General features: G+C 40.9%; 1 protein-coding gene across 4 annotated transcripts in view; it reads left to right on the plus strand.

Annotated features, from left to right (window-relative positions):
* aass (aminoadipate-semialdehyde synthase) overlaps positions 1-15,472 on the plus strand; it is a 123,021-nt gene that overhangs the window by 16,958 nt on the left and 90,591 nt on the right. For all 4 annotated transcript variants that reach the window (XR_004562372.1, XM_034177314.1, XM_034177313.1 and 1 more), the window contains exons 3-4: positions 601-777; positions 854-938. Coding sequence is in view for 3 of the 4 variants with exons in the window: in XM_034177314.1 (XP_034033205.1) it covers positions 601-777; positions 854-938 (262 nt within the window). In the remaining variant the exon portion in view is untranslated. The remainder of the gene's footprint in view (positions 1-600; positions 778-853; positions 939-15,472) is intronic.

A 15,472-nucleotide genomic window follows, 5' to 3' on the forward strand; every position in this document is an offset into this window, starting at 1 on the left:
CAATCCCACTCAAATTGTTGAAAAAAAACCCGTTTATTATTTATGTTTATTATTCTTACTTTCAGTGTGTCTAAAACCACCCAAAATTAGTTAAAATAAGGCTTGCAATATTGTTTTAGTGGTATAAAACCCTATAGCTTTGGGGGGGCCGCGGCTCCCTCGAAGCTATGAGCCGCGATCACATAATTTACCGGGCATTAATATGGTCCTAGCTGGAACCCTGATCCCAATTGTTTTCAGTTACCTCTTTCTTTGTACTTTTCAGGACATCTTCATTCCACCACCAGGTCTCCTTGTCTTGGGAGTGACTTCTTTGCTGCCCTTAAAAAATATCAAACAGTGTAGACGTGTTGAGTGTTAGAAAGCTTACTGCAATGCTGTTAATAAATCAGTAGAAAGCTAAATTAAAGTCTTATCTCATGTGATTCTAAAGTTAAAATTGTGATTTTGATTGTCTAAAAAAAGCATTAAATCTTACATGCAGCTCTCTGGTCTGAGTGTTTGTGACAGATGTTCCTCTCACGTTCACCACATATGACAGTCAAACCTCTGTAAGTTTTGAGCTAACAGATGCTAACGACATTGATGCTTGTCTTTCAGTACTATGCTAAAGCGGGCGCGGTCATTCAGGAGGACATTTCCGAGGCGTCCCTGATTATTGGGGTGAAGAGGCTGCCGGAGGAGAAAGTCATTCCCAGAAAGACCTACGCTTTCTTCTCTCACACCATCAAAGCCCAGGAGGCTAACATGGGACTCCTGGATGACCTGTTAAAAAAGGTAACCATCCTCCAGGAGTCTGGATCCAATCCTGGATCCATGTGATCCAAAGATCAAAGCGTGTTTGTCTCTTCAGGAGGTGCGTCTGATCGACTATGAGAAGATGGTTGATGCAAATGGTTACCGGATCGTGGCCTTTGGCCAGTGGGCCGGTGTCGCAGGTACGATTTGCTAACTGACTAATTGAACGCCTACCCCCCCCCCCCCCCAAAAAAAATATTTTGTGGAATTGAACATAAATGGAAGGGTTAGTAATGACAAATTGGAAATTGCAAATGAATTTAATACATTTTTCATCAAATCAGTTGAAGAACTGGCAGCAAATTTCCAACCAGTTAAGTTTGAAGACATGCCGAGCGAGCTCTCATTGTCCTTTCAAATCAACGAGGTAAATCAAAATGAGGTCTCTGTTATAGTGCAGTTAAGGCATTCCATGGCCAAGGATCCCTTTGGGTTGGATGCCTTATTTATTAAAACGTAAAGTTCTCTTCTTCGAGCCCCAGTGGCACATGTAGTGAATTAATCTATCGGCGCTGATGAATTTCCTAAGACCTGGAAAAGACAATTATACGTATCTTCCATTCACAAGTCTGCCACCAGACCTGGTCTCTAATTATAGACTAATTTCTCTCTTACCCGTACTCTCAAAAGTTCTTGAGAGAACAGTTGCTAATCAACTTGTTGATTACCTTTACAGTAACCATCTACTACACACCAAACAATTTGGGTTGAGAGCAGGTGGAAAACTGTTATCTCACGGAAACAAATAGTTATTAGATGAAGGAAATGTAGTGGTTGCAGTATTTTTGGACTTGGGGGGGGGGGGGGTGTCTTTGATATTGTTAATCATGAAATTCTCCTAAATAAGTTCAAAGCATATAATTTATTTTCAATCTATCTTGAGCATAGCGAGCAATGGGTTAGATCTAATGTCAACTGTCCAGACTTGCCGGATAGAAATTCCACAGGGTTCAGTTTTGGGGACTGTACTTTTTAGTTTATATATTAATAATTTAATATTAGTGATTACAGCTGCAAAAGTGTCAAATGTACGCAGATGAAACAATTGTATATGTGTCTGCAAATGTCAGAAGATGGCAGCAGAAATACTATCAAAAGAAATGTGTGATGTGTCACAGTAGCATCAAAATAATTATTTGACTTTGAATTACAAGAATACAGTGTCTGTGCTTTTCAATTAAGATGAAACCAAATTAAAATTATGAATATAAGAGTAATGATATAGAGATAGGATCATGTAGAACAGCTTAAATGTTAAGGTGTTACTTTAGATTCTCATCTGAAGTTTGATGGACGTGAAGAAACTGATCAGACAATACACACCCCTGAAGGCAGCACATCAGTTTATTCATGCAGTGATGTTCTCTCACTTATCGTACTGTAGAACCGTTTGGGCCAAACTAACAAAACTGACTCCCATCGGGTCATTACGTAAACAGGCCCTGAAAGCCATGGATAAGAAACCTGTAAGATGGCACCGCTGTTTAATTATAAAGAAACCTAACCTACTTAATTTTGATAGTTTTGTGGATTTCTCATGTTTAAAACTTATTTTTAAGTGTGTGAATAACATCTTTCCCGAAATACTCTGTCAGCTGGTTAAAAAAAAAAACAGACCAATGAAATAAGAATGAGCTGTAACTGTAGGACAGCAACTCGGCTACATGGGGTCTGCACATTTTGAGTGCCGGTCCCAAGCCCGGGTAAATGAGGAGGGTTGTGTCAGGAAGGGCATCTGGTGTAAAACAAGTCAGAGTTAAAGATGCAGAGTACAAATCGAATTTCCATACCGGATCGGTCAAGAAGGTGAAGCGAGTGTCTGACAGGGTGATGAGTGTGAAGTTGGAAATTGAAGGGGTGATGATGAATATCATCAGTGCATATGCCCCACAGGTAGGTTGTGAGATGAAGGAGAAAGAAGATTTCTGGAGTGTGTTAGATGAGGTGGTTGAGAGTGTGCCCAAGCATGAAAGAGTGGTGATAGGAGCAGACTTCAATGGGCATGTTGGTGAAGGGAACAGAGGTGATGAGGAAGTAATGGGTAGATATGGTATCAAGGACAGGAATGTGGAAGGACAGATGATAGTTGATTTTGCAAAAAGGATGGAAATGGCTACTTTAAGAAAAGGGAGGAGCACACAGATGGACTACATTCTGTGTAGGAGATGCAAGCTAAAAGAAATTGGAGACTGTAAGGTGGTGGCAGGAGAGAGTGTCGTTAGACAGCATAGGATGGTAAAATGGACTGCATTTATATAACGCTTTTCCATCTGCATTAGATGCTCAAAGTGCTTTGCAATAATGCCTCACATTCACCACGATGTCAGGCTGCTGCCATACAAGGTGCCCACTACACACCGGGAGCAACTAGGGGATTAAGGACCTTGCCCAAGGGCCCTTAGTGATTTTCCAGTCGGCTGGGATTTGAACCGAGGATCCTCTGGTCTCAAATCCAACGCTTTAACCACTAGACCATCACCTCCCCTGATTTCTGCTAGCATCACTGCAGCTGCTTGTACCTCTGTTCAGTGCCCTCCCCCCTTACACTGTGTGTGTGTGTGTGTGTGTGTGTGTGTGTGTGTGTGTGTGTGTGTGTGAGGGAGCCAACTGTCTCTGCATAAACACAGACAGCTCCTTCCTTCGGAAAACTCCACATTTTGGATGGTTTTCAGCAAGCTGTCCACTGCTTTTCCGCCGTCTTTTTTGAAAATTGATGCCCAAAACTGCTGTAATCTCTGAACAGTGGCTCAGTTATTTAAGACACAAGTTTGAAAAAGATTGTCAGACTTGAACACTTTTAATCACAAGGGTGACAAGATTTTTAACTAGACATCGGTCTAGCAGGGGAAAATATCTACTAGACATAAGTGAAAAGTTACTGGTCCGTGTCCTCGGACCAGTGGATTGCCCCAGAAGTCATACTGGAGTATAAGTCACACCTTTTTTCTGTATTCTCCGCTCTTTAATCTGAGAGTTCTGTGCATTGTTGCAGAGTTGTTTTATTGTTGTGGATAGTTTAAACTCAGTGGTCAAAAGTCCACTCGACATGATTGTACCACCTTTGTTAAAACCGCGCTCCCCCAAAACACAGTCACCTTGGTTCAGTGATTACCTGCGTGACCTCAAGCATAAGGCTAGAGGTCTAGAACGAAAATGGTGCAGTTCAAAATTAGACGTTTTCCACCTTGCGTGGCGTGATGCTATCTTAGACTATAAACATGCATTACTGGCTACAAAGTGGACCTATTACTCTGATTTGATCAACAAAAACAAGCATAACTCAGAGTTCTTGTTCAACACGGTGTCAACACTTATTCACTAAAGTGGTGAATGATCTTCTGCTTACAATGGATTTGGACACCACTACGGTTCTGTTGCTGTTAGATCTCAGTGCTGCGTTTGATACAGTGGATCATCATATTCTACTTGATATAGTAGAGAAGATTGAATCTTCGACTGGACTGGGTTGCTCGCGTCAAGCAACCCAGTCCAGTTGAAGATTCAAGATTCTCTACTATGGAAACCACCTGGACAACTGAGAGCCTTCACAGAAACATTCTACTTGATAGGCTGGAAAATCACTTTGGGATTACTGAGAGTGCCCTTGCATGGCTGATGTCATACTTGACCAGTTGTTCTCACTGTGTTTTGTACAGTAACACTACCTCTGACCTTAGTGACATGAAATTTGGGGTTCCACAGGGGTCCGTCTTAGGCCCCCTTCTTTTCTCCCTTTATATAGCACCCCTTGGGCACATATTGCGGCGTTTTGGGATTATCTTTCACTGCTATGCTGATGATACTCAGTTATACATGCTGATAACTGCTGGTAATCTCGTTCACATAAAATCCTTAGAAGATTGCCTTGGATCAGTGAGAAGTTGGATGTCGAGAAAGTTCTTACTTTTAAACTCTGATAACTCTGTCCAAACTCTGTCCAGTGGATTTTTATTTTTTTTTATTTTATTTTTTTTTAGCACTGTTGTCGTGCGTTACCTGTGCTGCTCCACAGCCTGTCCAGTGGATTTTTATTTTATTTTTTACCACTGTTGTCGTGCGTTACCTGTGCTGCTCCACAGCCTGTCCAGTGGATTTTGATTTTGATTTTATTTTTTTGGGCGCTGTTGTCGTGCGTTGCCTGTGCTGCTCCACAGCCTGTCCAGTGGATTTTTATTTAGCGCTGTTGTCGTGCGTTACCTGTGCTGCTCCACAGCCTGTCTAGTGGATTTTTATTTTGTTTTAGCACTGTTGTCGTGCGTTGCCTGTGCTGCTCCACAGCCTGTCCAGTGGATTTTTATTTAGCGCTGTTGTCGTGCGTTGCCTGTGCTGCTCCACAGCCTGTCCAGTGGATTTTTATTTAGCGCTGTTGTTGTGCGTTACCTGTGCTGCTCCACAGCCTGTCCAGTGGATTTTTATTTTGTTTTAGCACTGTTGTTGTGCGTTACCTGTGCTGCTCCACAGCCTGTCTAGTGGATTTTTATTTTGTTTTAGCACTGTTGTTGTGCGTTACCTGTGCTGCTCCACAGCCTGTCTAGTGGATTTTTATTTTGTTTTAGCACTGTTGTTGTGCGTTACCTGTGCTGCTCCACAGCCTGTCTAGTGGATTTTTATTTTGTTTTAGCACTGTTGTTGTGCGTTACCTGTGCTGCTCCACAGCCTGTCTAGTGGATTTTTATTTTGTTTTAGCACTGTTGTTGTGCGTTACCTGTGCTGCTCCACAGCCTGTCTAGTGGATTTCTATTTTGTTTTAGCACTGTTGTCGTGCGTTACCTGTGCTGCTCCACAGCCTGTCCAGTGGATTTTTATTTTATTTTTTACCACTGTTGTCGTGCGTTACCTGTGCTGCTCCACAGCCTGTCCAGTGGATTTTGATTTTGATTTTATTTTTTTGGGCGCTGTTGTCATGCGTTACCTGTGCTGCTCCACAGCCTGTCCAGTGGATTTTTATTTAGCGCTGTTGTCGTGCGTTACCTGTGCTGCTCCACAGCCTGTCTAGTGGATTTTTATTTTGTTTTAGCACTGTTGTCGTGCGTTGCCTGTGCTGCTCCACAGCCTGTCCAGTGGATTTTTATTTTTATTTTATTTTATTTTTTAGCACTGTTGTTGTGCGTTACCTGTGCTGCTCCACAGCCTGTCTAGTGGATTTTTATTTTGTTTTAGCACTGTTGTTGTGCGTTACCTGTGCTGCTCCACAGCCTGTCTAGTGGATTTTTATTTTGTTTTAGCACTGTTGTTGTGCGTTACCTGTGCTGCTCCACAGCCTGTCTAGTGGATTTTTATTTTGTTTTAGCACTGTTGTTGTGCGTTACCTGTGCTGCTCCACAGCCTGTCTAGTGGATTTTTATTTTGTTTTAGCACTGTTGTTGTGCGTTACCTGTGCTGCTCCACAGCCTGTCTAGTGGATTTCTATTTTGTTTTAGCACTGTTGTCGTGCGTTACCTGTGCTGCTCCACAGCCTGTCTAGTGGATTTTTTTTTTGTTTTAGCACTGTTGTCGTGCGTTACCTGTGCTGCTCCACAGCCTGTCTAGTGGATTTTTTTTGTTTTAGCACTGTTGTCGTGCGTTGCCTGTGCTGCTCCACAGCCTGTCCAGAGAATTTTTATTTTTATTTTATTTTATTTTTTAGCACTGTTGTTGTGCGTTACCTGTGCTGCTCCACAGCCTGTCCAGTGGATTTTTATTTTTATTTTATTTTATTTTTAGCACTGTTGTTGTGCGTTACCTGTGCTGCTCCACAGCCTGTCCAGTGGATTTTTATTTTATTTTATTTTTTAGCACTGTTGTCGTGCGTTACCTGTGCTGCTCCACAGCCTGTCCAGTGGATTTTTATTTTTATTTTATTTTATTTTTTAGCACTGTTGTTGTGCGTTACCTGTGCTGCTCCACAGCCTGTCTAGTGGATTTTTATTTTATTTTAGCACTGTTGTCGTGCGTTACCTGTGCTGCTCCACAGCCTGTCTAGTGGATTTTTATTTTGTTTTAGCACTGTTGTTGTGCGTTGCCTGTGCTGCTCCACAGCCTGTCCAGTGGATTTTGATTTTGATTTTATTTTTTTTGGCACTGTTGTCGTGCGTTGCCTGTGCTGCTCCACAGCCTGTCCAGTGGATTTTGATTTTTATTTTATTTTTTTTGGCACTGTTGTCGTGTGTTACCTGTGCTGCTCCACAGCCTGTCTAGTGGATTTTTATTTATTATTTTATTTTATTTATTTTATTTTTTTTTTAGCACTGTTGTCGTGCGTTACCTGTGCTGCTCCACAGCCTGTCCAGTGGATTTTTATTTTATTTTTTACCACTGTTGTCGTGCGTTACCTGTGCTGCTCCACAGCCTGTCCAGTGGATTTTGATTTTGATTTTATTTTTTTGGGCGCTGTTGTCGTGCGTTACCTGTGCTGCTCCACAGCCTGTCCAGTGGATTTTTATTTAGCGCTGTTGTCGTGCGTTACCTGTGCTGCTCCACAGCCTGTCTAGTGGATTTTTATTTTGTTTTAGCACTGTTGTCGTGCGTTGCCTGTGCTGCTCCACAGCCTGTCCAGTGGATTTTTATTTTTTTTATTTTATTTTTTAGCACTGTTGTTGTGCGTTACCTGTGCTGCTCCACAGCCTGTCTAGTGGATTTTTATTTTGTTTTAGCACTGTTGTCGTGCGTTGCCTGTGCTGCTCCACAGCCTGTCCAGTGGATTTTGATTTTTATTTTATTTTTTTTGGCACTGTTGTCGTGTGTTACCTGTGCTGCTCCACAGCCTGTCTAGTGGATTTTTATTTATTTTTTACCACTGTTGTCGTGTGTTACCTGTGCTGCTCCGCAGCCTGTCCAGTGGATTTTTATTTTATTATTTTATTTTATTTATTTATTTATTTTTTTAGCACTGTTGTCGTGCGTTACCTGTGCTGCTCCACAGCCTGTCCAGTGGATTTTTATTTTATTTTTTACCACTGTTGTCGTGCGTTACCTGTGCTGCTCCACAGCCTGTCCAGTGGATTTTGATTTTGATTTTATTTTTTTGGGCGCTGTTGTCGTGCGTTACCTGTGCTGCTCCACAGCCTGTCCAGTGGATTTTATTTAGCGCTGTTGTCGTGCGTTACCTGTGCTGCTCCACAGCCTGTCCAGTGGATTTTTATTTTTTTATTTTATTTTTTAGCACTGTTGCTGTGCGTTACCTGTGCTGCTCCACAGCCTGTCCAGTGGATTTTTATTTTGTTTTAGCACTGTTGTTGTGCGTTACCTGTGCTGCTCCACAGCCTGTCTAGTGGATTTTTATTTTGTTTTAGCACTGTTGTCGTGTGTTACCTGTGCTGCTCCACAGCCTGTCTAGTGGATTTTTATTTTGTTTTAGCACTGTTGTTGTGCGTTACCTGTGCTGCTCCACAGCCTGTCTAGTGGATTTTTATTTTGTTTTAGCACTGTTGTTGTGCGTTACCTGTGCTGCTCCACAGCCTGTCTAGTGGATTTTTATTTTGTTTTAGCACTGTTGTTGTGCGTTACCGTGCAGTCGGGAAGGCAGGCTGACTGGGTGACTGTGAGGAGGAAGCGTAGCCCTAAACAGAAGCCCCGTGTACACCGTCAACCCGTTCACATCTCTAACCGTTTTTCCCCACTCGACGATACACTCGCCGAGGATCAAACTCTGGTTATTGGCGACTCTGTTTTGAGAAATGTGAAGTTAGCGACACCAGCAACCATTGTCAATTGTCTTCCGGGGGCCAGAGCAGGCGACATCGAAGGACATTTGAAATTGCTGGCTAAGGCTAAGCGTAAATTTGGTAAGATTGTAATTCACGTCGGCAGTAATGACACCCGGTTACGCCAATCGGAGGTCACTAAAATTAACATTGAATCGGTGTGTAACTTTGCAAAAACAATGTCGGACTCTGTTGTTTTCTCTGGGCCCCTCCCCAATCAGACCGGGAGTGACATGTTTAGCCGCATGTTCTCCTTGAATTGCTGGCTGTCTGAGTGGTGTCCAAAAAATGAGGTGGGCTTCATTGATAATTGGCAAAGCTTCTGGGGAAAACCTGGTCTTGTTAGGAGAGACGGCATCCATCCCACTTTAGAGGGAGCAGCTCTCATTTCTAGAAATCTGGCCAATTTTTTGGGATCCTCCAAACTGTGACTGTCTAGCGTTGGGACCAGGAGGCAGAGCTGTGGTCTTATACACCTCTCTGCAGCTTCTCTCCCCCTGCCATCCCCCTATTACCCCATCCCCGTAGAGACGGTGCCTGCTCCCAGACCACCAATAACCAGCAAAAATCTATTTAAGCATAAAAATTCAAAAAGAAAAAATAATATAGCACCTTCAATTGCACCACAGACTAAAACAGTTAAATGTGGTCTATTAAACATTAGGTCTCTTTCTTCTAAGTCCCTGTTGGTAAATGATATAATAATTGATCAACGTATTGATTTATTCTGCCTAACAGAAACTTGGTTACAGCAGGATGAATATGTTAGTTTAAATGAGTCAACACCCCCGAGTCACACTAACTGTCAGAATGCTCGTAGCACGGGCCGGGGCGGAGGATTAGCAGCAATCTTCCATTCCAGCTTATTAATTAATCAAAAACCTAGACAGAGCTTTAATTCATTTGAAAGCTTGACTCTTAGTCTTGTCCATCCAAATTGGAAGTCCCAAAAACCAGTTTTATTTGTTATTATCTATCGTCCACCTGGTCGTTACTGTGAGTTTCTCTGTGAATTTTCAGACCTTTTGTCTGACTTAGTGCTTAGCTCAGATAAGATAATTATAGTGGGCGATTTTAACATCCACACAGATGCTGAGAATGACAGCCTCAACACTGCATTTAATCTATTATTAGACTCTATCGGCTTTGCTCAAAAAGTAAATGAGTCCACCCACCACTTTAATCATATTTTAGATCTTGTTCTGACTTATGGTATGGAAATAGAAGACTTAACAGTATTCCCTGAAAACTCCCTTTTGTCTGATCATTTTTTAATAACATTTACATTTACCCTGATGGACTACCCTGCAGTGGGGAATAAGTTTCATTACACTAGAAGTCTTTCAGAAAGCGCTGTAACTAGGTTTAAGGATATGATTCCTTCTTTATGTTCTCTAATGTCATATACCAGCACAGAGCAGAGTAGCTACCTAAACTCTGTAAGGGAGTTAGAGTATCTTGTCAATAGTTTTACATCCTCATTGAAGACAACTTTGGATGCTGTAGCTCCTCTGAAAAAGAGAGCTTTAAATCAGAAGTGTCTGACTCCGTGGTATAACTCACAAACTCGTAGCTTAAAGCAGATAACCCGTAAGTTGGAGAGGAAATGGCGTCTCACTAATTTAGAAGATCTTCGCTTAGCCTGGAAAAAGAGTTTGTTGCTCTATAAGAAAGCCCTTCGTGAAGCTAGGACATCTTTCTACTCATCACTAATTGAAGAAAATAAGAACAACCCCAGGTTTCTTTTCAGCACTGTAGCCAGGCTGACAAAGAGTCAGAGCTCTATTGAGCTGAGTATTCCATTAACTTTAACTAGTAATGACTTCATGACTTTCTTTGCTAACAAAATTTTGACTATTAGAGAAAAAATTACTCATAACCATCCCAAAGATGTATCGTTATCTTTGGCTGCTTTCAGTGATGCCGGTATTTGGTTAGACTCTTTCTCTCCGATTGTTCTGTCTGAGTTATTTTCATTAGTTACTTCATCCAAACCATCAACATGCTTATTAGACCCCATTCCTGCCAGGCTGCTCAAGGAAGTCCTACCATTATTTAATGCTTCAATCTTAAATATGATCAATCTATCTTTGTTAGTTGGTTATGTACCACAGGCCTTTAAGGTGGCAGTAATTAAACCATTACTTAAAAAGCCATCACTTGACCCAGCTATCTTAGCTAATTATAGGCCAATCTCCAACCTTCCTTTTCTCTCAAAGATTCTTGAGAGGGTAGTTGTAAAACAGCTAACTGATCACCTGCAGAGGAATGGTCTATTTGAAGAGTTTCAGTCAGGTTTTAGAATTCATCATAGTACAGAAACAGCATTAGTGAAGGTTACAAATGATCTTCTTATGGCTTCGGACAGTGGACTCATCTCTGTGCTTGTTCTGTTGGACCTCAGTGCTGCTTTTGATACTGTTGACCATAAAATTTTATTACAGAGATTAGAGCATGTCATAGGTATTAAAGGCATTGCGCTGCGGTGGTTTGAATCATATTTGTCTAATAGATTACAGTTTGTTCATGTAAATGGGGAATCTTCTTCACAGACTAAAGTTAATTATGGAGTTCCACAAGGTTCTGTGCTAGGACCAATTTTATTCACTTTATACATGCTTCCCTTGGGCAGTATTATTAGACGGTATTGCTTAAATTTTCATTGTTACGCAGATGATACCCAGCTTTATCTATCCATGAAGCCAGAGGATACGCACCAATTAGCTAAACTGCAGGATTGTCTTACAGACATAAAGACATGGATGACCTCTAATTTCCTGCTTTTAAACTCAGATAAAACTGAAGTTATTGTACTTGGCCCCACAAATCTTAGAAGCATGGTGTCTAACCAGATCGTTACTCTGGATGGCATTTCCCTGATCTCTAGTAATACTGTGAGAAATCTTGGAGTTATTTTTGATCAGGATATGTCATTCAAAGCGCATATTAAACAAATATGTAGGACTGCCTTTTTGCATTTACGCAATATCTCTAAAATCAGAAAGGTCTTGTCTCAGAGTGATGCTGAAAAACTAATTCATGCATTTGTTTCCTCTAGGCTGGACTATTGTAATTCATTATTATCAGGTTGTCCTAAAAGTTCCCTAAAAAGCCTTCAGTTGGTTCAGAATGCTGCAGCTAGAGTACTGACGGGGACTAGCAGGAGAGAGCATATCTCACCCGTGTTGGCCTCCCTTCATTGGCTTCCTGTTAATGCTAGAATAGAATTTAAAATTCTTCTTCTTACTTATAAGGTTTTGAATAATCAGGTCCCATCTTATCTTAGGGACCTCGTAGTACCATATTACCCCATTAGAGCGCTTCGCTCTCAGACTGCGGGCTTACTTGTAGTTCCTAGGGTTTGTAAGAGTAGAATGGGAGGCAGAGCCTTCAGCTTTCAGGCTCCTCTCCTGTGGAACCAGCTCCCAATTCAGATCAGGGAGACACATACCCTCTCTACTTTTAAGATTAGGCTTAAAACTTTCCTTTTCGCTAAGGCTTATAGTTAGGGCTGGATCGGGTGACCCTGGACCATCTCTTGGTTATGTTGCTTTAGACGTAGACTGTGTTTCATAATTATTGTATGGCCTTGCCTTGCAATGTGGAGCGCCTTGGGGCAACTGTTTGTTGTGATTTGGCGCTATACAAGAAAAAAGTTGATTGATTGATTGATTGATAAGACTGAAATGATGCTTCTTGGTCCAGGGAGACATCGGCATCAATTTGACCAGTTAACGCTTAGCCTAGGCTCGTGTGTCATACATCACACTGACAAAGTGAAGAACCTTGGGGTAATTTTTGATCTTACATTGTCCTTTGACCTCTACATTATAGATATTACTAGGACTGCTTTTTTCCTCCTGTGAAATATAGTGAAGATTCGTCCCATCCTGTCTATGGCTGATGCTGAGACCCTGATGCATACATTTATCTCTTCTAGATTGGACTACTGCAATGTTCTATTTTGTGGTTTACCTCAGTCCAGCATTAGGGCTCTCCAATTGGTTCAAAATGCTGCAGCCAGACTTTTGACACGAAGCAGAAAGTTTGACCACATTACACCCATTTTGGCATCTCTTCACTGGCTTCCTGTCCCAGTGAGATCAGATTTTAAGGTTTTGCTACTAGCCTATAAAATTGTTCATGGACTGGCACCTCCCTACCTAGCTGACTTAATTAAACCTTACGTACCGGCCCGGGCTTTGTGTTCTCAGGGTGCAGGACTACTTTGTGTCCCTAAGGTGAATAAGAAGTCTGCAGGTCACAGAGCTTTCTCTTATCGTGCCCCTGTTCTGTGGAATGATCTCCCTGCATCAATAAAACAGTCAGATTCTGTGGAGACTTTCAAGTCCAGACTTAAGACACTTATTCTCCCTTTCGTATGGCTAGCATACTGGCATAGTTTTGTTTTACGCTTTTTACTAAGTGCAGCTCCATCCAGAGATGGGTGTGGTATTTGTGCTGGAGACCCTCCTGTCCTGTGTACCAACAGCATTTCCTGTATATTCATTTTGTGAATTGCTCTGCAATTTGTGTCTGTATCATGGCCCAAGCAGAGGGTCACCCCTTTGAGTTTGGTCTGCTTCAGGTTTCTTCCTCAGAGGGAGTTTTTTCTTACCACTGTTGCTCTCGGGGTTAGTTAGACCTTACTTGTGTGAAGCGCCTTGAGGCAACTCTGTTGACACATTTAACACATTTGGGGGAGACATAATTTACAACATTAAATTCACATTATCACACAATAAATTCTCAAAGAATATATCTGGGGAAAAAGTGTTTTCATGATTATTTGTATTTTTTAGGTATGTACCATGTTAAAACTAAATCTACTACATAATGAATAAATTTATTTTAATTTCAGCAGCTTTATGATGCATATATATCTTAAAAGTTGACTTCAGTGTGTTCATTTTTGTAAAACAAACCGACAACTGCACATTAAGATTTTCATCTGTTTAAATTTCAGTTTTAATTCACCATAATATGATTTATTTTAAACTGGTGTATTGAACTTGAAGTGAATTGGATTTATGATATGTAAATACACAAATGTGGTGCATAATGAATTTATTTATGCTGTTACATAACTCTCATTCTCGCCTGTTTCATTTCAGCTGGCCTGACCTATAAACCACACATTAATTTGTGTTTTATTAAAAATTAAATTTTACAGTAAACCTTGTGTTGGAAAGTAAAAACCACCTGAGAACGTTGATCCAACCACTTTCATGTCAGTATTTGAGGCATAAGGAATCCCACAGTGGCAAGGACGATTGTCTCTTGACTGATTCCCAGACAGGATGGTGGACAATGAACCAAAAAACTTCAGTCTTATTAAAACAATCTCACAAATATTTGAATATACAACCCCTGGCAATAATTATGGAATCACCGGCTTCGGAGGATGTTCATTCAGTTGTTTAATTTTGTAGAAAAAAAACAGATCACAGACATGACACAAAACTAAAGTCATTTCAAATGGCAACTTTCTGGCTTTAAGAAACACTATAAGAAATCAAGAAAAAAAAATTGTGGCAGTCAGTAACGGTTACTTTTTTAGACCAAGCAGAGGGAAAAACAAATATGGACTCACTCAGTTCTGAGGAATAAATTATGGAATCACCCTGTAAATTTTCATCCCCAAAATTAACACCTGCATCAAATCAGATCTGCTCGTTAGTCTGCATCTAAAAAGGAGTGATCACACCTTGGAGAGCTGTTGCACCAAGCGGACTGACATGAATCATGGCTCCAACACGAGAGATGTCAATTGAAACAAAGGAGAGGATTATCAAACTCTTAAAAGAGGGTAAATCATCACGCAATGTTGCAAAAGATGTTGGTTGTTCACAGTCAGCTGTGTCTAAACTCTGGACCAAATACAAACAACATGGGAAGGTTGTTAAAGGCAAACATACTGGTAGACCAAGGAAGACATCAAAGCATCAAGAAGAACACTTAAAGCAATATGTCTCAAAAATCGAAAATGCACAACAAAACAAATGAGGAACGAATGGGAGGAAACTGGAGTCAACGTCTGTGACCGAACTGTAAGAAACTGCCTAAAGGAAATGGTATTTACATACAGAAAAGCTAAACGAAAGCCATCATTAACACCTAAACAGAAAAAACAAGGTTACAATGGGCTAAGGAAAAGCAATCGTGGACTGTGGATGATTGGATGAAAGTCATATTCAGTGATGAATCTCGAATCTGCATTGGGCAAGGTGATGATGCTGGAACTTTTGTTTGGTGCCGTTCCAATGAGATTTATAAAGATGACTGCCTGAAGAGAACATGTAAATTTCCACAGTCATTGATGATATGGGGCTGCATGTCAGGTAAAGGCACTGGGGAGATGGCTGTCATTACATCATCAATAAATGCACAAGTTTACGTTGATATTTTGGACACTTTTCTTATCCCATCAATTGAAAGGATGTTTGGGGATGATGAAATCATTTTTCAAGATGATAATGCATCTTGCCATAGAGCAAAAACTGTGAAAACATTCCTTGCAAAAAGTCTGTGGGGTATAGAGCCTTCTCCTACCGTGGTCCGGCTCTTTGGAACGATCTACCTGCTGTTATTCGGCAGTCTGACACGGTGGAGATTTTTAAATCAAGACTGAAGACCCACTTTTTTTAGACTGTCTTATCATTAATTTTTTAATCTGTTTGTGTTTGCTTTATAATTTCTTTTTATTCTACTGTGTTTTATCTTTTTACTGTGCTTTTCTTGCTTTTAATTTTGATTTTAGATTAATTTGTGTTGTGAATTATGTGAAGCGCCTTGGGGCGACTTTGTCGTGATTTGGCGCTATGTAAATTAATAAATTGAAATTGAATCACTCCTTTTTAGATGAAGACTAATGAGCAGATCTGATTTGATGCAGGTGTTAAGTTTTGGGGATGAAAATTTACATTGTGATTCCATAATTTTTTCCTCAGAATTGAGTGAGTCCATATTTTTTCCCTCTGCTTGGTCTAAAA

Source organism: Thalassophryne amazonica, chromosome 8, assembly GCF_902500255.1.
Source record: "Thalassophryne amazonica chromosome 8, fThaAma1.1, whole genome shotgun sequence".
Taxonomy (NCBI): Eukaryota; Metazoa; Chordata; class Actinopteri; order Batrachoidiformes; family Batrachoididae; genus Thalassophryne; species Thalassophryne amazonica.